This window comes from Denticeps clupeoides, chromosome 2, assembly GCF_900700375.1.
Source record: "Denticeps clupeoides chromosome 2, fDenClu1.1, whole genome shotgun sequence".
NCBI lineage: Eukaryota > Metazoa > Chordata > Actinopteri > Clupeiformes > Denticipitidae > Denticeps > Denticeps clupeoides.
Window position 1 is genome coordinate 34,278,427 of NC_041708.1, and position 26,718 is coordinate 34,305,144.

At 40.5% G+C, this 26,718-nt stretch overlaps 1 protein-coding gene across 5 annotated transcripts in view; it reads left to right on the forward strand.

Annotated features, from left to right (window-relative positions):
* The window catches only part of ctnnd2a (catenin (cadherin-associated protein), delta 2a), a 243,488-nt gene that overhangs the window by 158,589 nt on the left and 58,181 nt on the right, over positions 1-26,718 (forward strand). For all 5 annotated transcript variants that reach the window (XM_028963713.1, XM_028963707.1, XM_028963722.1 and 2 more), the window contains 3 exons: positions 7,139-7,271; positions 13,960-14,173; positions 25,383-25,566. In XM_028963713.1, coding sequence (XP_028819546.1) covers positions 7,139-7,271; positions 13,960-14,173; positions 25,383-25,566 — 531 coding nt within the window. The remainder of the gene's footprint in view (positions 1-7,138; positions 7,272-13,959; positions 14,174-25,382; positions 25,567-26,718) is intronic.

Genomic DNA, 26,718 nt, shown 5'->3' on the forward strand with positions numbered 1-26,718 from the left:
TAGAATTAATTTGGCAAGTGTTTCAGTTCTGTAAACACGTTTGTAATTGGTGTGTTTGATGGGGAATAGTATGCACTTTGCGGATTGTGGCAATCAGCATTTTTGGGGGGGCTAGAGATTAGCATAGCATTAGCACAGCTCCTGAGTGACTGAGCACCTGTCTTTTTCCTCCTTGGCCATCTCCATTTGTTCAGCTCATTATGCTCAGCCTCTGCTCACATTCGCTGCAGTTTGGCAGCCCTGCAACTAATAACATCTGCAGCCAAGAACGCTCCTTTCTTCCCCAAAAAATACTAGAAAGTTGTTGATTAACACGTCACTCCTGTTAAAGTTTACAATTACGGGGCACTGGAGACCTATCAGATCGATCAGAAGGTTGCCGGATCGAATCCCGTTCCCGAAGTGTCTTGCTCAGGGACCCACTAGGCTACTACCACCCTCAAGTTATGTTCACATAGTTCATTAGGAATTATGTAGCAGCCATGGTCCCCTGTATAGCACCAGGATTGTCCCGCCTTTTTTTGACAGAGCACTGCTGTAATGGACAAAACTCAAATTACCGCCTCCACCAAGTTCAGGATATATTATATTATAAGGAACCATCGGTTAATTATGTTTGTACCAAAGCCTCGAGGCATTCCAAATTAACCTTTTCATGGTGACCTTGATCTTTGAACTCTCAAGTGACAAATTTGCAGCAAGATATATTCCAATGATTTGTATAATAAGTATTCCAATGATTGATTATTATAAATTATTTTGTCACATGCAAATATATATTTGCAATTTCATAAAAAAAAACAGTCAGAATGAATGGCCTGGTAGTTATATGTATCTTGTGGAAGAGAAATTAATTGCCCTTTTTGTTGCTATGTCACTATTTATTTCACCCAGAACATGATCTTTAATAATAATCACCACTATTATTATTTAAATTACGTTTGTTTTTAGGTGTTGGTAATGGAGATAAATGGACCTGGTCCAGGGACAACTTATTGTACTGACCTGGACTTCATGAGTAAATGACACAGAGTTCCGTTCCTGCATCTTGTGGTGGATGTGAAGTAATGATGTTCTCTCATGTCCGTGCTTCCACTGAGGACCCGCGCCCTGTTAATTGCCTCATTTAAAATCTAATTCCACCATTTGCTCTTGAGCAGAAATTTGATCATTGCCCATGAGAGTCTCCCGTCTTTGAAATGAGAGGAAGTGAAGGCTGGCGATTGATTGCCATTTTGTTTCTTAAATAATGTCCACCTTATCAATAATACAATTGCCCTGGGGGGGAGGAATGAGTCTTATCTCATTAAAACCTTATCGATTAACACTTTAGTCATAGGCCTTTGTCGACATTAGTCTTTTAAACACAGTGACCAAATCGGAATTGTGTGAGCCATGATCCGCGAGTTCCCTTGTGCAGCCACACCCCCTACTGCTGCATTAAGCTGATTTGTTGTGACTGGGAGAAAAATGCTGGTGATAAGTTGATGATAGGTTTGTGGTTGGATTGTAGGGTATTGCAAGGGGATTTTATGCTTTACACCTCAGTGACAGCAGCAGATAAATCTGTCGGCGTGAGGCAGGGAACAGACCGAAGGCAGTGCAGGCAGAGACACACATCCTGCGCCATTGCTTCATTGCTTAAGTATCCGTTAAAAATAACAATTTTGGATTTTCATTTCTCACTTTTGCTCAAAAAAGAGCCTATACACAGCCTTTGTTGGTTGAAAACAGTGTTTCTAGAGGGGATTTGAATTTGGGATTATTGCCACCCTTGAGACCGTTATGGTCATTTGGGAGGGGCTTGTGTAAAAGGGATAAAATTAGAGTCTTAGAGATCAAGTAAGATTAGCTAATACAACATATAGTAAAGTATAGGTATGGTATGGGTATGGGATGGTCAGTGAAAATTTGGACAGCTTTAATGGTTAAACTTAAGTTTATTTAGTTTTTTGGGGAATTAGGAAGCTTGGCCAAATTTTCAAGTAAAACCATTTTCCCCACTGTGTAATGCTGGAGTATTGTAAAATTATGAGGTAAAGAATGAAAAAGGCTATAGCATAACAAAATGTGGAAAAAGTAGAGCACTGTGAATGCTTTACCGGATGCACCGTTTCTGTACTCTATATTTTACACTGCTTGTGGTGTTTATTGTATGCACATCGTTCTCTGTGTTCTTTGAAATCCCATTTTGGATTTCTTTTTTTTATAATTCAGAGAAATAGCAACACTCTGACATAAGTGGGAAAAGGTTCATCTTTTTTTGAATGATTGAAATGCTTTTAAATGGACACATTTTAAAATATTTTAAATGAAATAAGAATAAATCTAGGCCAGAGTCGGAGAGCAACCAATAGTGTTCTCACCTGACCTGGTACTTATATCTTTTGCTGAACTATTATTTTATTTGATTTTTTTTTATGTGCTGCACACAAAAAGAATTTAATTTTTCAGCACACAGCAGCACAGAAGACCCATCTGTGACTGTGCTCTTGTCCATTTGAAATGAGTATTTATGCTTTAATAACTTCTGTAGATCACTCATAAGCTTCTATCTAATCCCGTCCCCCTACGGAGTTGAAGCACAATGTTATTTTTGCAGTGAAATTCAGGAACAATAATTCCAGGTAATATTTTTATGAGTTTATGAGAGAGTAATTACGTGGAGCCCATCCCCAGTGAACTGCTCTCTTCATAATGTGTCGCACAAAGATGATGATGCTACACTCTGTGTTTTCTCTCCTTGGGAACAGCGTTTCATCCGAAGTGTCAGTGTTCTCCCTTTCTCCCTGTAGATCACTATTGTCATTGATTAATCTCGGCGTGAGCCTCCTGTGGTACAACCATCTGCTGATCATTTGGTTGTGTGTGTCTGCCGGCATGAATATGCAGACACTGTGCTCTTTCTGGAGTTGTCATGGACAAATGTGCCTGTTATTTCCCCAGTTCCCTGAATGGAATGGTTGGCCTAGTGGGTAAAGAGGAGACCCATAATCAGAAGGTTGCCGGTTCCTGAACCGCTATGATGCCACTGATATGCCGCCTTTCATGGCTGCCAAGGTGGAGTGCACCATGTGCTATGCTGCAGTGTTTCACAATCACTTTTTCACTGAATAGTTCTGTCACTTACTTTATTAAAAGTTGTTTTTTTGTTTTCCCCAGGGCAGGTACAATGATTCTGCAGAAAAAATTCTGTAGCTAATGATACCTCCAGCTAACAGCAAATAGCTAACAATCAATCAATCTTTATTTATATGCCGTTTTTTTACAAGTCACACTGTCACAAAGTGCCTAAAAAATAGAACAATGTTCAAAGCCCCAGAGGCAACAGTGGAAAGGAAAAAACTCCCTCTAATTGGAAGAAATCCTTGAGAGGAACCTAGACTCAGACAGGGGGAAACCGTTCTCCTCTGGTCAACACTGGATCACAATGAAATACATCCAAAAAACTATGACATATGACGGTTACTGCAGTCTCCTTGTTTATAATGAATTAGCATCCAAGTATTGACTACAGTCAGGCTAGACTGTATAAGTAGGTTTTTAGCCTGGATTTAAATACTTATACTGTTTCAAAATCCCATACATTCCTCTGAAGATCGTTCCAAAGATTTCAAGGTCTATTAGCAAATGCTCCTTTTCCAGCAGTGACTGGGCCACAATCACTACCTTCTACCAGAGAATGAAAGGAGCATGGTGGGTTATGAGGGACCAGTAGGTGACTGGAGCAAGATAAACTGGAGCAAGGCCATGCAAAGTTTTATGTGTGATTAGCAGAATCTTGAAGTTAATCCGGAACTTAACTGGAAGCTAATGCAAAGAAGACAATACATACCTTCTAGTGTGTGTAAGAACTCTGGCTGCAGAGTTTTGGATGCGCTGAAGTTTATTCAATGAAGCAGCAGAGTAACCCTAGAACAGACCACAGAACAGAGAATTACAGAAATCAGTTCTAGATATTATGGTACGTGAACTAATTTCTTCCCAAATCTAGCAATGTTTCTTAGGTGGAAGTATTCCATCCTGGAAGTATTTTGAATGTGACTATCAAATGACAAGTCAGCATCAAAAGTCACTCCCAGATTATTGACAGATGTACTAAGACCATTTGAAAAAACAGCACACTCCTATCTATATGCTTTCAATTCACATCTCTCTCCCCTTTGGGACTGATCACCAACACTTTGCTCTTATCCGTGTTGAGCATGAGGAATTTGCAGGTCATCCAGTCTCTGATGTCAGTTTTCTAGTTTAGGCAGGTGGTGAACGTCATCCATCTTGACTGTAAACTTGTACACTTGGGTGTTGTCTGCAAAACTAAAATATATCCCATGTCTACAGATTAATTGGGTGAGTGGCAGCTTGTACAATGAAAATAAAAAGGGCCCAGCACTGAGCCCTGTGGACACAGTTTCTTTTAATCTAATAGAGGGGCTGCAGCTTTCTCAGACTAATTGGTGTATTTGTGCCACAAACCACATGATGGTGGGAAAATAGTTTTTTAATCAGTTTGAAATAGGCTGAATTTGTCTTTTTAAAAACACATTATTTCCCTAGAGTCTCATATGTACATGTGTGTAGGGATTTGCAAAGACAATTTTGCCTTAAATGGGTCAAAACCGCCACACTTTCAGAAGAGAATGATTCTGGGTTTTTTTTTAATCACAATAGTCTGTTATGGGTAGATGCAGGTGGGGTCCAATCAGATATTGGCACAGCTTCATAAATCACCGCAATGTAAGGGTTGAATTTAACACAATACATTGGCTCAGCATTAGCTTTGCAACATGGGCTAAAGCAGTAAGCATTGGTGGTGCCCATAGACAGCACAACATGTACATGGACATATTTTGTGGTGACATTGTGCATTGGAAATGTTTGCCAGAGAAATCTGTTTGTCAGGAAATCAAGAAAGGGCTGCTTGTTTTCTGTACCTTTGAGGGGAAGAACCAACTAACCATCCTTTTTAATGACTCAATGAAGATTAAATGTAATGACGTTTTTACAAACACAGGAGCCCATAGGGATGATTAAAATCTCTCATGCAGCGTCCTCATTATGGATGATTTAGTGAACCACGTCTAGTACCACACTAAGCCTGCAGATAGACTATCATCACTCTAACCAAAAAAATTCTTATTGGTTAAGTAGTGAGTCAAATACTCACAAACCTTCCCCATGCCATTCCCGTGTCTTTCTTATATTGAGTCCAAACACTTTTCTGTAACACAGACCTAAATAAGCAGCTGTATACATTGGATGAATGGACCCGTCAACTGGTCAGACTTGCCATTACATTTTTGTTTGTAATGGCCAAAAAATATATATATCATAATATCTGTAATCAGTCCAGTGTATCCATGAGTCAGTGCAAAAAAAAATTATCTACAGCAGAAATTGAAGGGACATAATTAGCAGCTTCCATAAATAATACGCAGTGCAGAGCCAACCCGGGCCAGGCGGCCCTCTATGGATGAGTGCCGTGATAACACTTGTCCACTCACATTAAGTGCACTGGCGGTGGGGACGACATGGTTTTGTGTGAACCCGTCACTCTCTGGCCTTATGGGTATGCACAGATGCAGGCTTTTAATTGGCTGGCAGGGGTGTTGAATGCCCGCAACAATTTCTTTCTAATAGCATTAGCGTGCCCCACAGCATCAAGAATGAACTGATCACCCACGTTGGCTGTCAGCAGCATTTCCGAGACAAGGCCTCTGAAGAGGACTGATGTTTTGACAGCTTTCATGTCAAAAGCCATGACTGATATATACATAAATATACCAGTCTTTGTCACTGCCTGGTTTTGCACATGAACGTTTGGTGCATGCAGGTGCATTGAAAACACAGTGAAAATGCTCTTTTCGGTCCTTATTTGTAGTTGATCAGGCGTCTTTAATGTTTTCTGGAGCTGAAATGACTATTTATGTGTTCATGTCTCACTGCGCAATATCAGTATCTGTGATAAAGAGGGGAAAAAATGATTCTAGATCTATTTCTGTGCCCCAGATCTGTCAGGTTGCCTGTGAAATGCTACAAATTTCTGATTGAGCAGAGGAAACTGTAATCATGGTGCTGTGCTTTTCTTCATTGCACTTTTAATCATTTTTCTATTGTCCATTTTCTTGCGTTGCAGCACCCTTGGACACCCTTTGAAAATGTACCCTATTCCTGACTTTCTCGTATAGCTTTGATGGGTCGAGACCCTCATTCCATGTACCAAGAACTGCAATTAGCTGAAATTAGCAGTTTATGGTGGTGAGGTTTCAAGGGTTAATTAATAAAAAACAAGATTCTTATCACCTTATCATTTCTGTCATCTGCTGTGTCAGGGTTGTTCCTCAGGAGAAATGGCCTCTTTTTGCTCACAGCCGATCTTATCGCCATATTTGATTCAACAGGGCCACCTTTTCGCTTTGTGCAGGTATAAAGCAACAGTGTCTGTCCTTTCTTCTATCTGCTTTTATCAGAGCAATGATAACACACATTAATTTAGAGACCTTATTTATCAACGGCTCACCTTGCAAAACGACAGGACTGAATTAAAGGGAAGGTTGTTAATAATTGCTGGCAGTGTGTGTGTGTTCATTTAGTTTCATTGATGAAAAAAATGTCCACAAACATGCCTTTGTCTATAAAATAACATTAATCTACAATTATAGCATAATGGTTGCAAAAGAAACACAATCAAGAGATTTTTTTATGCCAGACATAAAAAAACGATAAATGTCTGCATCATATACCACTTATTGTCAGTCAGTAATACAGTAACTGCATGTAACATGGGTACGGATGAGGTCCTAGAGAATGTATGCGTTTAAGATTAATGCAGTGATGGAAAATAATCCATCATACATTGATCAAAGGTTTCAGTACTTCATAAAAAAGTGGTGCATTAACTGCTGTTGAAAAGTTTGGTTGAATCCACATTTGAATCCACATTTTGCTTCACTGACATTTCAGTAGAGCCATTACACTTTCAAAGGAAAAACATAACATTTATTTTACTCTTCCATATATGTTGTGTGCTATGTTAAGGTTAAAGGAATGAGTATTTTTTAAATGTATTTCTTGAAAGTACATCAGTACTCATCTCTCCCCCTCACCTTTCTCCCGCCCTCCCTCTCTCTCCCTCTAGGGAATTTGGCTGGCGAGATCCCGAACTGCCAGAAGTCATCCAGATGCTGCAGCATCAGTTCCCCTCGGTCCAGTCCAATGCCGCTGCCTACCTCCAGCACCTGTGCTTCGGAGACAACAAGATCAAAGCCGAGGTACCGCTTCAGCATTCAGCTCTCATCAGCTCCCCATTCGGCTAGAAGCAAAGAACATCTGCGTTTGTACCTTAAAAAATAAAGTAAAATCTCGGTAAACACTCATCAGATTTCATGCCTTCCTTTTACGTTCCTCTGAACCACAGTTGTCCGACAACATGATCAGCCAGGCTGCGTTATGCAGTCCGATGGGTCTTTGATGGGTGCTGTTACTCTGGAAACCAAGCGCTACGTCTGAAACACATTTATTTTGTTTTTATGGAATTATTACGGCCGACGGATAATTCAGCTCGTTATTGGAATGTGGACATGAGTTTCAGTGGCTAGATTTCCCAATAGTCACTTTTACGGAATATAAACCATGGCGTTTTGTAGCTCTTGTAATTACCGTCTAATAGCCCAACTACACAATAAGATGAAAGCACGGTATTGACAGCCATTCAACACACACAGTAGACCAGCAGTTGTGTTCATTGGGCTGAGACAATGAGGGTGAACAAATCTTTAGAACTTTTAAATGTTATTTAATAAAATAAATAAATAAACGTACTGAAATGAATCCTTTTTTCACAGGATGGCAAAGTGAGGATGCTTTATTCCATCAGAATGCTGCAGACTTTTGCCCTCAGAGCTTCATGCTGCATTGCTTTCTTTTTTGCAGCAACAATACTGACAAAATGTTTTGTGTGTAAAATGTCCTTCTCCTTCTTAACAAAACCTTGAAAGAGCAGATTGAAATTTCCTGCACCTTTTACAGTGTCGAGTTTGCTGCATGTACCTGTGTATGTACCCTAGAAACCAATAACCTCATGTGCCTCATTTCTTCCTTTAACCTAGTTGAGAGGGTGCAATAGTGTTCGTGGAAATGTAATGACGTAAATCTGAGGTTAAGTTCAGGGGCAGGGTTTAGTTTAGGTATATCTAAATTTGTATGTTCCTGTCAGGGTCTGGGCCAACAAAAATTGGGCAACACTGGGCTTCAAGTTGTTTAAAGTGTAAATAGTGTCTTGTGCAGAACAAATAAGAACCAGTGTCTGTACAACCTTGGGCAGTGCTGGGACGCAATAGCTGTCAGGTTAGGTACCCTTCAAAATTGCTTCACTAGGAACACCCTGCAACGTCCCCAGTAAAGACATAACTTCTCAGTTCATTACCCGGGTTGCACCTGGGGAACCTGCAGCTGCTTCAGAGCTAATTTTACTAGTGAAGTAAAACCTTTAACAGCAAGCGTAACATCTGACAATACTGACATGCTTCTTTACAATTTTTTTTATCAGCGCTTTATTATTAGGGTAAATTTATCAACTGCTGATCGAGTGATCACTTATTCCCCACAGTGTTTACAGTTCCCTCTAAACAGGGCATTTGCATTCCCTATGCTTTGGAATTGATGGATGAATACCCTACAAATGCAAAACAAAACAAAAAAGGCTATTCTGGACCATGTTATTTATTTTATTATTAGCTAACATTTTATGCAGACACATAATATCATGCTTTCTTATCAGCTCATAGCTTTTGAAGCCCAGATAGGGACTATGCACAAAGCACAGGAAACATTATCATAGTTCAACAGCTCTATCTAGAGGTGCTTTCTGATTTGAGTCTGAATTCCAGGAGACATTGACAGTGGAGAAAGTACATTTACTTGCACCTATCTGTCTGGTTTATTGCTGATATTTAGTGCTGATCTTTAACAATATTTAATCAACAAAAAATTGGGATTTTGCTGCATGAATAATGAATCCCAAGCCTTCTAATTACACATACTACAAATAAGCCAAAGTCATCATAGCATCATCATAGCACCACAAATGATGTATGATCTAGTATATGTAGTACCCTTTGTAAATATTTGCTAGGCCACACTGAAATACCCTGTTTACAGAAGATGACAAAAGATCCAAAAGTGTACATGTCCTTTATGTGTGTGTGGCTCAGTAGTAGATTGTCACCGTGTTTATGTCAGTGTTGAAAGATGATGATAAGCCATCCACATGCAGATTTCATCTCCCCTCGAAATGTCATCTGGGCAGGAGACACATCTGTGTGTCGGCGCTGCAGTGGATGGAGTTAACTGCATGTGACAGTTTGTGTGGAGGTGGGAGGCTGGATGGGAGAGGGGGGGCTGAACCACTTGCTCCTCCTCATGAGAGTCTCCTCAGGGCCTCATAACACACACACACGCACACACTTCCAAGCTGCTGGAGAGGGATAGAAACAATGATGCGCATGTTAGAAGAAGCCGAGCAAATGCTTCCTTTAGATCTTCTGCTCCGGCATAAACCAGAGAGACGCCTCCCCTGCACAATATGTGTGAATGCGATGCAATCACAATCACAAAATCAGAGGTGTGAGCATCACATAACATGATAACACAACAGCCCGGGCTGGTTGGTGCAGCTATATCAAATTTCACAGGTGCCTCCAGGAACAGCCATGTGTACTATTTATCCTTTATCTACTGTTTTTTACTCATTATGCCACACTGACTGGGTCGCTAAAAGTGTGTTTGAGCAGGCATCTTTTATTTTTCAAAAGAATAAAAAAGAAGGTTACAGAACCCTCAGGTGTCAGGGGAAGTGGGTGGGTTAGAAAATGGTCACATAAGGGAGGAAGTGATGGCTTCAGCATTTAATAGGGGCATATCAGGTGGCTAAATAATGATTGGGCCAGCTGATATGGCAGACTAGCTTCGGGAGCGCTGATGTCTGCAGTCTGTTCTCTAACCATGGCAGTCGGCAGTCAAGTGCTTTGGTGTGCAGTGGTTTGATAAGGACCCAAATAAAAGACGATGCCAATTATAAGGTCACCCCTCGTTTAAAACTTTCATTACAAAATATCCTATCCTCTGCCATTCGATATCGTGTTTTATGTTGTCAAGGCCACAAATGTAAGACAACGATGCTATGAATGTATTTTATTAATGTGCATCAATTAAGACTGGCTCACCAATAAATGTAAACTAAATGTTAACCATTTCTTGTCTCATTCTGAATGAGCATGAGTCATGTGCTACAAAAAGACAGATAAATTTTATATATATATATATATGTGTGTGTGTGTGTGTGTGTGTGTGTGTGTGTGTGTGTGTGTGTTAAATGAGTAGTAATATATAGGCTATACGGTACATCAGACTGTACATACTTTTTTGTTACTAGTCAAGCTTTTTTATTTGCATTTAATATTTTTATTTAATTTGTCATTTTCCCACAATGGACCCCAGTCCCGGCCCATTACACATTATACACAGGGGCGGTAGTAGCTTAGCAGGTAAGAAATTTGCCTATGAAGCAGAATACCACAAAGTCTAACGTTGCTCCAGTGGTACTGTCCCTGTAACTGTCCTTATATATCCTCCTTACACACTCACACTCACACAAACACATACATAGATACATAGATACATACATACATGTGTGTGTGTGTGTGTGTGTGTATAATATATATATATATATATATATATAAAACTTCTGAGGTTAAGTCAATCACAGCATTAGTTGCATGTGCTGCATTGGATGATATTCAGGTTCAGGCTGGAGAGAGGAGTTCAGTGTATTTAAAGGCTCTGGGTCTGAATATCTCTCACCAAAGAGCAGCTTAAGTTCACCTTCTTCAGCAGTTTCTTGCAGGGCGATGCAGGGCTGTCGACAGGCATTTGTGAGTTTGTAATAGAAGAGCTTCTTCCTGTTCAGCACCTACTTTAATTGAGTACCTCTCAGTCTCATGTCTATCAGGCTGATGGAGTCATGATGCTATTGGTTTACAGCTCCAGGGAAATGGTAAGAAACGTTAAAACGTCTTCCGACTTCCAGCATTACAAATTGTCTCAGATAATCACACACACTTACTCCGTCAAAAAATGAGCATCGAAAAGTGAATAAAATTAGTCAACTTGTTGTCTCTATTTCACTACTTGGTACTTTTAGATTCCTTATATTTAGTTCTACATTACAGATTCTTTGTGAAATAATGAATTATTTTGAAGCTTCTAAAATGACTGTCAAAACATAATGGTGCTTTACATAAAAAAAAGATTAGCCTATCATTAGATTTGCTAGATTTGTATCAGGCATGTCAGTACAGAATTTATGTTATTTTAGCAATTGAAAAAAGGACTGTGTGCTGTGTGGTCTTTTTGTCAAGCTTTTAAGGATATACAGATTTTTTTCCCTGCCATTTCAGATAATCAAGGCCAATTTATCAAGACACAACATTTTCAAAAGGCACACAAATTTTGTTTTGTTGTTTTAAACAATATTCTAAATATTTTGAGGTTGTATTGCGTATGCTACTGTCGCACAAGAATGAGTTTGCGTGATACCATTCATCACTGTAGCCTAGAGTATGAACGTATGAAACTGATATTTGACCAAAACATTTTGAATTTCACTAGCCGGTATCTATGGTCCCACCATCAGTGACCTTGACCATTCCCTTCTTCCTGCTATATCATGTTCACAGTGACCTTGACCTCTGATCCCCAAATTCATTTTTTTTGTGTGTCTTAACCTAAGTATGAGTCTCAAGGAGGAATAATGTTATTCACAATCTTATTTTCATGTAGGTTTTTGATTATTCGCGACCTACACACTCACTTAGACACACATGAACGCAGGCAAACATTCACAAACACAAACCCCGACACCATCCTTGGTGTTATATTCAGGGAGTGTTCTTGTTTGGAGGTGGCTCCTTTCCCTGCAGTGGAGCGTTATTTTTTTTGTTCTCTTGATTCTCCGAACATCTGTTTCCTCTCCATTGCCGGCGATCAGAATAATGAGTCCTGCCACCAGAGCAACACTGAGCTGTGCATTTTGGGACAGGTATGCAGTCAGGACAAGTGCTTTCAACTCCTGGGTGAAATGCAACGACAACAACAACAATTGTTTAATGATGCACACGAGTTTGAGCAACGCCCCTCTCCGCGGGGTCTCGCTTTTGTTTCGCTCCTTCACCAGTCTACAGAGTCAGCGGCAGATTTGTTCAATATCCAGAAATGTTATCATGTGTGCTGAAGCCGTTCTCAGACCTTCTCAGTGTGAAAATGGTGGGGGGAAATGGGAAAACTGCATCGTTTTGGTCCTCTTGTGACAATTTTTGTCTTTGTACTCTTGCTACTCTACATCAGAAACCACAAAGTGTCCGTGATGTCAGTAGTAGGCTTTTCTCCAAACAAAAGGATTAAGAGGGGTGTTGGCGGGGGGGGTTAATTTAAGGAAAGAGGTGAAGTGGCAGTATTGATTTGCCGCAGCATCTCCCCCGAAGGGATTTGGCTGCCGCGTCCCGGCGGCGTCTCTATCGCGCCCGGGCGCCCGACGCTGTGGCTAAAGCTAATTCTGCAGTGCATTACGTATGCTCAGCAGGCCCTGGGAGAAAACAAATCAATCCGCCGCTGTAATCTTCAAATAATAACGCTGCCACGGCGGAGGCGTACCTGTCTCTTTTGCCAAAAAAAATGCATGAAGGGAGTGTGCGAGGGATCCACTATTTGATTTGTGGTGGAGCACACTGCCACATTTGCAGTCGGCGTGTGTTGGCAGATGATTCGATCTTCTGCTTCATGGTGTCATTATTAGCACTTTAATGAACTCTACCCTTTAATTGAGTCATTTTTTTGCTGAAAGTGCTGTGCCCTGCCTTTAAAAGGGCACCATTTCAGCACCGGTGGCCTCCACATTTTAGGGCCATAAGAACTCAAAATGCGCTTTGAGGAAGCTTTTTTTTTTGGTAATTGGTGTACTAGCTATTCCTGGAGACATTTTCCTGGTACATTTACCTAGCCTGTGGTAGTGTAATGGTCTTAATGATTACTCACAAGCTTCAGTGTGGGATAAAATGTCAGGGTCTTTTTTGCAGCACAGACAAGTTTCAGCCGCAATTCTCTTCTTACTCTTTGCTCTTAAATGTAGAATGCGTGTTTAACAAACTTTTCTGCTATGGTGTTTTGTCACTGAATTTCTTGTTTTTATCTTTCTTAGCGGGATTAGTGATACTAAGGGAAAACTTGGAAGACAGGGGCATCTGGTTAAGTAGTAAAGTGCATCTAGTGAACTCTTTGATGCAGAGTGTAAACTGTTTGATAGGATAAAATGAACTACTCTTCACATTAAATGAGCAGCTGAAGGGGACGGGGTTAGATGAAAGCAAAATTTTTGCTCTTACAGGGCATGTAGTGTTGCTTTGGTCTTTATTTTCCTGATCCCACCATCATGAAAAGAGATGCAACAGGAAGCTCAGTAAAGAGCCACTGAGAAAGTAATAATGATGTATTTATTTTTATTTTCATAGTAAATTAAGAACCTAAACATTACACAACTTTAATATCAGTCTATAAACAGTACCGTGCAAACAGCTAAAATATAGACCAATACAATTGATTATCTAAGCAGCAAGCAATTTTAAAAGCAAACAAAACATAACTGTCAAATGTTTATCAGATATTGATTTACTTAAATAGTTCTTATTTCTGTGTGACAATATATAGAGAGAATGAAACAAAAAGTCTCCACTGCTCTGTTTATCCTGTTTTTCATAACATTATTTTTCATCTACAGACATTTTAGCTAATTAAATTTTCATTATTTGTGTGTTTTTCACTTTAATGTTGTTTCTTTTTGAAGAAAACTTTTTTTAACATTTTCACAACCACGTCTGTTCATAACCAGCCTTTCATTTTCTCTGACAGATTCGACGGCAGGGGGGGATTCAGCTGCTAGTTGACCTGCTGGATCACAGGATGTCTGAGGTGCATCGCAGTGCGTGCGGCGCCCTGAGGAACCTGGTGTATGGCAAGGCCAACGACGACAACAAGGTCGCTCTGAAGAACTGTGGGGGCATCCCCGCCCTGGTGCGTCTGCTACGCAAGACCTCGGACGTGGACGTGAGGGAACTGGTCACAGGTAAGAGGATGACAGGCGTGGGCCAGCTATGTGGAGTCTCCAGCTGAGGCTGACAGCTAATTTTTGAGCCTGATAACTGTGTTATGTTTGACTGACACTTCCCACTCATCCCAGCCAACCCTCACAATTCTCCTGGGAGACTCCCACTTTTCATCGTTGTCAGCTGGTGATCTTCCTTCATCTTTTGTGTCCTTCATCTTTTGCAACCTTGTTCTTTTCATTTTACTGTCACAACTTGATGCATATTTTGATGCCATAAATGATGCATTAATTAAGAGCCCAGAAGCTGGGCGAGAAGCCCCAGCAACTGAGTTGGAAAGAGCTCCGCAAATGAGGTTTGATGTAGCTCATGTAGCTCACAAAAAGGTTGCCAGAGACCAATCAGACTCTTCTGATTTGTCCAAAGAGTCCCCCTGATACAGGAAAACAGTGGTCATCCACACCCAAAAAAAAGACCTTCCTGACATGGCACCTCATGCCATTTTCTGGCCTTTTGAGGGGAGGGGCCACGGCTTAGAAATAAAGCTGTGAAGAGATCAACACATGTTGATTCATGGACCTGTGATCTCCTTTCTAAACGCTACAACATCTCACAGTTTGTGCTTAGAAGGTATGGAGCTTTACAAGCAGGACTTCTTCCTGTACTATAAACCTAAGCCTTCTGAAATGATGCAGCCACTCCTGTAACTCGCTGTTTACACTCCTGTCTGTCGTATAAGTGCATCAGCCACTGAGTGAAAAGTATTATTTTCCCGTGCATCTCCAAGGACTTGCGGTAGAAAAGCGTTGCAGTTGAAACAATGCGATCGAAGGCGTGGAGTGAACTGTGCTCAGTGAAGCTGTGGGCAGTGGAGCTGCACAATATGTGGCACGATCTGTTGCCATCAGATGACTCATTTGAGACAAATTTAACATTACAAAGGCCTTGAGTGAAGGCCCATGTCCTTGGTCTCAGCTGCGGTGTGCTAGCAACACAGCCGTCAATCAGGATTGTTGCAGGCCTGGTTGATATTATGATCTACAACTGGAGTGCGGCGTGGGTGGCAATCGGCAGCTCTGATTGGACATTGCTGCCGGCCTGCCTCTCTCCTTTGCACCAAGTCTGTCAGCACATCTCTGACTAGAGCTGCCATACAGATGATAATGAGGGATTTTTTGCCGCCTATGGGATGGAGCAGGACGTGGGCAGAGATGGAATTTCCCCTGAATCAGTGAGCTATTCCACATGCTCATTTAATAATGAATTAAATCCTTAGGATTGAAAAAGCAGGAACCTCATTCACGTCAAGAGTCATTCGCTTTAGAATAGCCCACTGGCGAATAATACGTCCGCGCAATGGAAATAATTTAGATTAAATGCTTCACAAGAATTCCATGTTCTTTTACTGCTGAAAGGAGATTTCTTTGTTACAGGAGCAGACACAGAGATGAAAGGGCTATACATATAACACCCTCACGTCCTGTTTGGCCTTTACTCTTACTGACAGAAAGGCCTTATCCATTCCTGACATGTTCGCCATAGGTCATCTTACCCTGGCAGAGCTGGTCCTCTTAGCAGAACAATGAGGGCTGTAAATAACCATTGAGAGCAGAATGATTACTTTACTGAAAGGCCAAAATTGTCACAGGGCGAATTAATGAGGTGGGTTTCTGTGCATGTAAGTCTAACTGCATTTTACTCAATTGTGTTTTTCATAAAGTAATAACCCAGACATTTGTGAACAGGAAGGGGCCTGTTCTAATGGCTAGTTATTACTTAAATTTTTGTATGTTAGAGCCCACTTAGAGCCCTGTGGGGCAGCGGTGGCCTAGCGGGAAAGATGCCACTGAGAGAAGTTTATTGCAAAGATTCTTATTTACCAGAGTGCTGCATGATATGTTCATGTGTGAAGTGACATTTGACATTTGGATTTACGGGTTTGTCAATGTTTACATGGAGCAGTGGTGGCCTTGCAGTTAGGGAAGTGGCTCCGTAATCAGAAGGTTGCCAGTTCAAATCCCAGTCCGCCAGGGAGCCACTGAGGTGCCACTGAGCAAAGCACCATCGCCACACACTGCTCCCCGGGCTCCTGTCATGGCTGCCCACTGCTCACCAAGGGAGTTAGTTAAAAGCAGAGGACACATTTTTTTGTGTGCACTGTGTGCTGTGCTGCAGTGTATCACAATCACTTCACTTTCACTTACATCAGTTGTTTATCTATATAAGGTGTAGATCAGGGGTCACCAGCTCTGGTCCTGGAGGGCTCTTGTCCTGCACATTTTACCTTCATTTAGCACACACGACTCAACCTCTGTACTCATTATCACACAGCTCTTTAGTTGGATCAGGTGTGTTGGAACATGGACAGATCTAAGATGTGCAGGACCGGTGCCCTCCAGGACCAGGGTTGGTGACCCCTGGTGTAGAATATGGATGCAAAGTAATACTTTCAAATTTTAATTATTCATTACTGGGATTCATCTAGATATATCTAACGCATTTAAATAAATTACACCAATTAACACAACTGTGTTTTGTTTACTTCCTGTGTGGGGTCTGACCTCAATTTCTGAATCCCTAGATGCAAAGATAATCAAAACGGATTTTCATCCTTATTTAAGGTCTTTTCCCTCTTTTGTCAGTCATGAGACAAAATAAATTTTATTTTTATTTAAAAACCACAAATGTAATAACATGACTGAATATGATGCAGAGCTTGTGCTGTTGTTTGAGAAGCTTTCAGATACGTCCAACCTGAAGAAAGTCTTAGCATTAGCTGCCTATAAGCAGATTAACATATAAATTAAAAAGTTGGGCAGCACTGGGTACTTAGATTGGCTCCTGTCACAAATTAATCAGTCGGCCCAAGCTTGAAGCCACCCTCTCACCCAGAGGAATCTCAGCTCCTCAGCCCCTTAATAACGGCGTGAATCAGTGTCACGCTCTGGCTGTCCCGTGACTCCGCATGAATTTACTGCCTGTTTACCCTCAGCATGGAAGGCACCGGAAATGCCAGCTGCCAGCAGAGAGGCGGCCTCTGAGGTGCACTGTCAGGCTTTCTCCATCGTCTGCTCCGCTTGAAAGGCAAATGAGTTTGTTTTCCATTTCGCTGCTGCAGCATGGGCTTTACCTAATGGAGAAAGTGCCACTGGCAATAAATGTGGCTTTTTTCCTGTGGTTTGGCATTTAGGCACTGGGGTGGGGAAGAGCGAGGGGGAAAAAATCTTGGCAAGTGTATTCAGTGTGTGTAGGTCAAAAAAGGTATCTGCTCTAAACATATCAGTAACAAATCAGTATCATTTGATGTCTTTCATTATGAAGGGCATTCAAAGAAAGGCACTGGACTAGAGAGAGAAAGAGAGAGAGAGACATAAACTGAAATATTTCAATGTTCAGTTCCAGATAGGCCTTATGTATCAAAATCAGTGCGTAACATTTTGCAATTAATTTAACATGTTTGAATTAATTAACATGTTTGAATAAATTAATAGAGCTGTGCTATGCTTACTACCTGTCTGGGTTTTACCCATGACATGGTTGCGGAATTCATCCTAGCAAGCCGTATTTATTTATTATTTACAGACGCCTGCCAAGGTGTCCACAATGTGCTTCTTTTTTCCAGGCGGGATGAGAACATAAATCAGAAATGATCCGATGGAAATATTTATCCATGTGACACATTTTGCGTCCTTAATCGTGATTAATTCACTGCAACAATTCATTGCAACATTTTTTATTATGATTAACAGCCATAATTTAAGGATAAGACATTTGTTGCAATAACGACTTTCAATTTCAGACTTATGCAAATAGCAATAAATTACTGTATTTAGAGTAGGAGTATTTGTGTTGAACATATTAATGCACTGTGAATTTGTGAAGGCCTGCATTGTATAAGCCGTTATCTGTTTGTTGCATTTTCTAATGAGAAATGATGCTGATTAATAACGAGAACATAATGCCATTTGCAGATGAGAAACTCTTCCAGTAGCGGGCAGGACGAGGGGGCCACAGGGTGACTCATTCTGCTGCTGATATCAGGTGACCATGCCAAGCAGATGGAGCATGGGCAGACAGGAAGGAAGCTCGTGAGCAGCACAGACAACAGCAGCTCTCTCCAGAGAGGCTGACGAAGTCTTTGGCTCATAGCGCTGTTTGGTTTTCATTACTCTTTGTCGCCGCGCCGTAGAGAATGCAGACCCCACAACGCGTATTCCAGTGCACTCAGAGGGAGAAGTTCTAATTAGACACCTTCTTGCTGTGGCATGTGGCTGGAGTGGTTTATTGTGAGATTTAGAGGGAATTGCTTCTGGTTGTCCTCAGTTGGGAGAAATGAACGAATGGATTTGGATTTCATGAAGCAATACTAAGCAGGATAAAAGTAACTACAAGCAAATGGGTGCATTTTCATATATTTTCTTAGCAGGGGCCGTTGTCTAGAAGGACTGTAACATCAGAAAGCGAAGAATCACCAGTGAGTTTGTTTAGACCAATTAGAAAAGAGCTTCATTATCTGGCTTACCAACTTAATGAGTGCTGTTCTGACAGGAGTGTAACCTTTGATCGTTGCATGATTATAGTTTGGACCTCTGATCCTGACAGGTGGAGAGGGAGGAGCTAAACAAATACATTAAAGTGTTTTGGCCAGTTGTGTATGAGTGGCCTTATAAGCCAAAATTGTCCAGAATTGTTTTTTTGTTAACATTATCAATGGCATTACTGCGATATACAAAAATAAAGGGGACACCAAAATAAGACTGAATGAATTAAATATTCATATTATATACATAGCAAAATAAATAACTATTGTCTAAATTTCAGCAACATCAGTGATAGCACAATTCTGATCGGGACATCTTAACATCTCTATCTCCCTACCCCCCAAAAAAACGTATTTCCTATTTCTTAATAGTGGGTCACAGTGAAGACTAATAGAATGTTTAGTTAGGTGTTAGTGTTTTATTCATGGTATTAACCTTGTTTGAATGAAACATATACACCTTAAGACAAATCAGTTTATTACTGTCATTTACTTTGTGAATATTACATTAGATTTACCACACCTGGCAGTCAGCTTGTGAAAAATACCTTTCATCTGATCCACTTGCAATCAAATGGTTTACCTCCATGGGTCCAATTATGAAATGAAACAAAATAAGATCCATCTTAGTACTTACGTTCAGGGTGTTCCATGTTCTGTGTCCTGGAATGTACGTCCTTGCTGGGTTGAAATAATCTGTGATTACATGCCTCATTCAGGGCGACAATCAAGACGTTGCTCACTCAAGAGCAATCACTCAGGTACACAGAATCAGTGGCTATGGATCTGCTTAAAGAAGTTCCACATTAAAAGAGCACTTTATTTTGCCTGTTTTATGCTGTTACAAACAATTTCATGTCTTTTGAGTTGAACTGATGTGGGGAATCTCCTCTGTCCAGGTTAAAAATAATGTGCAATGTGCAAAACACCAGCTATGTCAGCCTTTGTATATCTTTATTTAAATCATACATTATTTTATATCATACACACCATTATGTAAAATCAATGTGTCAGTACTACACATACAGTACTGTGTGGTGTGAAAACTTGTGTAAATTAAGAATGCTTTCAAATATTTTTAACAATTTGCAAAATGCTAAATAAGCAAACAAAAGGAAAACCAAACAGGTGGTTATGGCCGTCGATTTCACATAGTGTATTATGCTTACTGAAACAGATGCAGCTGAATAGGAGGAATGGTTAACAGGCAAACCCAAACTTTACTGGTAAGGTTGTGGAAGATGTTTTCATGACACAGGTCATTGCAAGACTGTTCTGAAACATGTAGACGATCCGTGGGTTGGTCGAGGGAAAAACACATCTAGCTAAATTCTCCTCGAAATCTGAAGATTTCCAGAAGTGCCTTCAGATCAGAACTGGCTGAAAACAATGGGGCCCAGTTACACACGTCTACTGTCTGAAAATGTCTGGCCAGAAGGGGTTTTCATGGAAGAGCTGCAGCAAAAAATCCATACCTCAGACATGGAAACAAGTCCAAGCGACCTAACTATACATGGAAACATAGGGACTGGAGTGCAGAAAAATGGCAACAGGTGGTCTGGACCAAAAACATTTACATAAATGCCTGTAGCAGAAGGCAGTCTGTTCACCGAAAACCTGGAGTGTCTGCAGGTAACAGTGAAGCATAGTGGAGGTTCTTTGCAGGTTTGGAGAAATTCAGACATATACTTATGCAATACCATCAGGTAGGCATATGATAAAGTAAAGGACACCTAGATCCTTTATGTCTGTACTTAGTGTGATAGAAAGGCTTTCCAGAGTTAGAATATAGTCAGACAGCTAACATCTGGCTGCATGAGGCCCAAGTACTAGAGCTTCGGTTTTATTCAATTTGGTGAGCATCCAATGTCTAATGTCCTTCAGACAATTCTCTGTTCTGCTCAGCTGCTGCCTCTCATCTGGCATTGCTGATACATAAAAAATGTTTGTCGTCGGCATAGCAGTGAAATAACGTGCCCTACAGGTAACATGTATAAGGAAAATAGCAGCGGACCTAAGACAGAACCGTGTGGAACAACAAAGTCCACTTTACTATATGAGGACAAATCACCATTGATGTCCACAAAATGATACCGATCAGACAAATATGACCTGAACCAGGAGAGGGCTATTCCCTTAATATCCCAACAACATTCTCAAACCTGTCAAGGGGAATAACAAGTGTATAGTGAATGTTAACCACTTTAACCAGTGCTGTCTCAGTACTATGATGAGGTCTTAATCCTGACTGATATACTTTATGAATATTGTTGCTGTGTAGGTACACAGCTGCTGGGCTACAACCTTTTCTAAAATTTTAGATATAAATGGGAGATTGGATATCGGTTCATAGTTCGAAAGCTGGCTGTGATCAAGGTAGGGTTTTTTAATCAGGGGTCTGATACCTTGAACAAACTTGGTACATGGCTGGTGCTAAGCAACAAATTAATTATTTTAAGGATAGTCTTTTTATTACATCGGGTGCTACTTGTTTAAGGAAACTTGTAGGAAGCAGATCCATTGATTTGATGATGATTTAAAGGAGGCTGAAACCTTTTAATTGGCTCTGGTATAAAAATATTATTTTCCATAGTAATATTGATGGAGCTGTTAGTTATGTTCTGAATCTTATTCATAACATTTTTAGCATTAAAGCGGTCCAGAAAACCATTACAACAATGTTTATATTGAGTGATAGTATCCATGTATGTTTTATTCCTGGTTAGTTTGGCTACAGTATTGAACAGGAATCTGGGAATATTTCTTTTCTTGTCTATTAGGGAGGAGCTAAGAGCTTTTCTATTGTTAAGTAGGCTCTCCTTCCCAGTTATTCAGAATTCACACTCACACACGGTGACAGATAGTTTGCAATTGATTTAGGTTTCTCTTCTGTTCAGTCGCTGCATTTTGTTAATTGATTCAAATAAAGTATTAACATTTCATTTTTTGAAAGCACAGTACTGTGTATTGTGAGTTAAGTGTATTTTGTGAAAGTAAAAGCAAAATATTTAATTCTTTTTTTGAAGTGGGCAAGTGGTTCATCAGAAGGAGCAAGTTTTAACAGCAATCGTAATCAGGAAGAAATTGCCTCTCAGATTCTTCGAATTTAAGGTCAGCAGTTGATGAGAAAACTCAAGAGTAACAAGTCACCAAGGTCATCTTCGTTATTTCTGAAGCCACTCCACTGCCCTCACTGCTCTTTCATGAGTCATGCCTTAATCCAGCTGGGGCAGGAAGAATGTCTGTCTTTCAGGCTGTGTGTTTACTGTGTTGGGATGTGGTCTGAAAGTGAAGTGATTGTCATTGTGAAACACAGCACACAGTGCACACAAGTAAATGTATCATCTGATTTTAACCCATCATCCTATGGGGCAGCTATGACATGCACTTGGGGAGCAGTGTGTGGGCACGGTACTTTGCTCAGTGCCACCTCAGATGTGCCTTGGCGGATCAGGATTTGAACCAGCAACCTTCTGATGATGGGGACGCTTCCTTAGCCGCTATCATAAGTCTGAGAATTTTCTTTCCTATGGTGTGTGTGTAGATGAAGATTTGTGTCACATCCACCAGCAAGCACCAGTCCATGCTCAAACAACACATATCAGTCCGTGAGATATGCGTTGACATCTGCGATTGAGGACAAATTAATGGAAATTGCTCCATAGCTTTTCAGTCTCTTCTTAGTGTACTAAAAACTTTACACTATTTATTTGTGGACATTTTCTAACCCATATTTGTTTTTATTTTTTAATTATTATTGTTACAATTTTTTTTCATTGTACCAGGGAAAACAAGCTATAACACACACATAATATGCAAAATACTGTGTCACCCTGCTCTTAAAATATTAGCATCAGTCATTGAAACAGCAATATTGGTAAACCACAAGTTTCGCCAGCATCATAAACTGGTTTGAATGCCGATCATGTTAGAGGCTTTACATTGGAACCATATGGGAGAACTGAGGGTTTGACAATCAAGACTTCTGACTGTCACTATGTGCATCTGTTATGTGGCCCTGCCTGTGGCTGACAGTAATGGGTCTTATGGGTGTTCTCTATGAAATAGCGCATCCTCATCTCTCTTGGAAATTAGTTAAGCACTGAATGTGATTCAGTGCACCGACTGGCAGTATTTTCTATCAGGAATCGACACGAGAACATGCTTGTGATAGCTGCCACATTAATCAGCACCTTTAATTGTAGGACGATTTGTTCTGCTATAGCAGGAGGTAGAGAAATAAGCCATTAATGCCTTTTTCATTTAATATTCCTCAGCATCGTCATGTCAAAATCCCATTAAAGCGCGATCACATTATGTGTCTTCAAGACAGGATTCACAGTGATTAACTTCATTAAGTTTCTCATTTACTAACTCAGCCTGGAGCAAGTTATGGTTTTTGATATATATACCCTTTTTTATGAATTGCAAAAACATAAATTATGTTTTCATAGCATTTTACATATTTCATGTTTCTGCATTGGATTTTTCAGCTACTTATTTGAGCAATGTAACACCAATGTACAGAATATTGACAAAGAAATTTTAATTAAAAATATTAAATGGGAAGACACACACACACTGTGTCACCCTGCTCTTAAAATATTGGTAAACCATAAGTTTCGTCAGCATCATAAACTGGTTTGAATGCCGATCATGTTAGAGGCTTTATATATATATATATATACAGAGAGAGGCAAATCTTGTGAATTTGGTAATGTCCATTGGCAATCCTTTCAAACAAACAAGACCAGGCTTCTATTGAAATTAAAGGATTTTGTGAGCCATAACTGCACTGGCCATCAGAACACTAGAAACTTGCTGTTCTATGAGGAAACATTTCTGTGTTGAGTATAAAAAACCCTTCAGTCATTACATTTAAATCCAACTAAACAACTATGGAAGATTTTGGAGACATTAAATTAAATCATTCAGAAAGAAGTATTGCGTGTACTACACCTTACCACAACTTCCAAACAGTGTGCCTAAACTCACACCAAGTATGTACCAAGCTTGTAGTTAGTGTTCTTTTAATAATCTTAACATCCTTCAGGTTTGGAAGAAACTTCTTCCTGAGTCAGTCAATATATATTTTTTCTTAATGAGGGAAGGAAATGAGATTCATTACCTTCAGAAGAGTCTGTCTGGGCAAATAAGCTCTCCAGTCTGTGGTGGCTCTCAGGTGAGCTATTGACTGGGGTCAGTATAATTAGCAGCTTTTGATATTTTCCTGTGGTGATTGGTAAATGAGTGAGTGTGGAGGTAAAACTTGTCTACCGTAAAGTGAAGCAACTGTGTCTAAAATCTAGAGGCATGTTGTGTCTTTGCCTCGTAATTATTTTGGATATTTGCCACACTCAGGAGAACATTACCGTGTACAGCGAGCTAAAAATGCATTTGCTGCTGTTGAAATGCCAACCAATCCCCCCCGCTGCATTTGTGACAGCCCAGCTCTCAGAACTGAGATCTTTTTATTTATATTTCTTTTTTTTTTGGTTTGGTTCTGTGCATGCTTTCACTGTGGAAGCTCTCACCAATTAGCATGTTGGGAATGCTGATGAGCCGCATGCATGGCTGTCAAACACTGTCTGCAAATAAGATGCAGCAGCTCCCTCACCATTCTGAGGAAAGACATCTGCTCAGCCATCTGACTGGTGCTACACCAATCATAGAAAACAGGACTGGCATGTGACTGAAGGCTCAGGAGTATGCCGTCTGTCCATGAAATACTGAATTAAAAAAAGAAAAGTCAACATAGAATCCACCCACTTAGGATATACACACATTTTCACAAAGATGCAGTCACACACATCACACAACATTAGTCCGAAAAACTCCCTGTTCAATATAATGCTTGCTTTTTGGTTGTATCTACACCAGTTTAAAGTGAAAGTGAAGTGATTGCCATTGTGATACACAGCACAGCACATGGTGCACACAACGAATTGTGTCCTCTGCTTTTAACCCATCCCCCAGTGAGCAGTGGACGGCCATGACAGGCGGTGCTTTACTATGCTCAGTGCTTTGCTCAGTGGCACCTTGGCAGATCTTTCTGATTACGTGGCTGCTTCCTTAACCAATAGGCCACTACTGGCAGGGGACAAAGTTGATGCCAAAGAATGCAAAAATGCTCTTTAGAGAAACACTGAGGTGGGGAAAAACTAAAGCATCACTTATTTCTCGGTCATGAGTGGAAATGTCAAACCAAATGCATTATTTGGTTAAGGTCATGCCTCTCTGATGAATATGCATAGATGAATAATTCATTATTTAAGTTTGGTCTTGAAGTTTATTTATTTATTTATTTAACTTTTTACACAAGAACACATATCTGCTAATGTTATGTCATCTGAAACAAGATTCCTTTAGAACCATCCATGCTGGTTAAGTAATACTGATTAACATTAGGCTATACATAATAAGATAATAAAATATAAAAACATATAAACATAATAAGATAAAAAATAGGATTTAAGGTGTGAAATGTTTGATCCTTCACTGCACAACCAGTGATTATGCACAAGAGGGGTAAGATTTAAAATCACTTTTCCTGGACTGTGTGTGTAGCCTACTGAAGCATCCCTTTCCTCCCAAAAGGATGCTGTACTGCTGAAATCAACACAGCCAATTCTGTTTGCACCTGCAGCCATTTGTGGTGCTCGTGTTCCTCATGTTGCCCTGTTGTGTAGGTGTCCTGTGGAACCTGTCCTCATGTGACGCTTTGAAGATGCCCATCATCCAGGATGCCCTGGCAGTGCTCACAAACACCGTGATCATCCCACACTCGGCCTGGGACTCCTCACCACACCAGGAGGACCGTAAACTCCAGCTACACACCTCACAGGTGCTGCGCAACGCCACTGGATGCCTGAGGTCAGTATGTGTGTACGTTTAAATAACAGTATATGAGAGAGTGTTAGTTTCAGTACAGTATGTGTGCGTCCTTATCCAGAGTGAATTACAATCAGTAGTTACAGGGACAGTCACCCCTGGAGCAACTTAGGGTTAAGTGTCTTGCTCAGGGACACAATGGTACTAAGTGGAATTTGAACCTGGGTCTTCTGGTTCATAGACGAGTGTGTTACCTACTAGGCTACAACCACCCCTGTGTGTGTGCGTGTGTGTGTGTGTTTGTGTGTATATATATATATAAAGAGTGTGCATGTTTATATACACTGCATATGTGTGAAATGCATTATGCCCGAGGCATGTTCCCTAATGACTTTGCAGGTTTGCAGAAATCAAAAGGTACAACCAAGGACTAAGCTATTTATAGGTATCCTTCTATATTTGTCTCATTGAGGAATACTGTAAGTGGTTTTGGGCAAAGAAAGATATAAATGATGTTGTTGTTATCTTGGAGAGGAGGAGCCACCCGGTGTCACAACGTGCTCAAACAAAACATGTGCACACGGCCCCCCAAAAACATCTATGGAAATGTGAATCAAAATACAAGAGTCCATACGCGGCAACATGTCTTGACCATGATGGCACAATTTGCAAGTCCAGTGTGATTCGGTGTGGATTGTGGTGATCAGAAGGTGGTTGGCTTGTTTAAAATGGCAGGATTCCTTTATGATAATAGCTGTCTCATTCTAAACAGTTTAAACCTGCTCCCATCAATACATTAAAATCACGTACCGCAAGCAGTGTAGCCAGATCTCTGGTGCATTTGCCCAAAAGACACAAAATTGCAGAAACGTCCTGATAAGTAATTTACTGTTTAGCACATTTAAATAAGAGTTGAGTTCCTCCCAACCTGCTCTAAAGGAGGACATTTTCATTCAATGAAATGCAACCCAACTGGCATCTGGATGCAATGTCTCCCTTCCTGCTCTGTTTTTGTGTGCTTTCTTTGCGCATATTAACAGTTCTTCATGGTGCCATCAGTGGAATCTGAAGTGCAAGAACCATATCTGCCATCAAACCAAGAATGCAGACAGATCATCAGCCTTTTTTTTTTTCAGGAATTCTGATTGGTGAACAAAACGGCCTTGTGTAGTGCAACAAAAAAAATCCCCCACG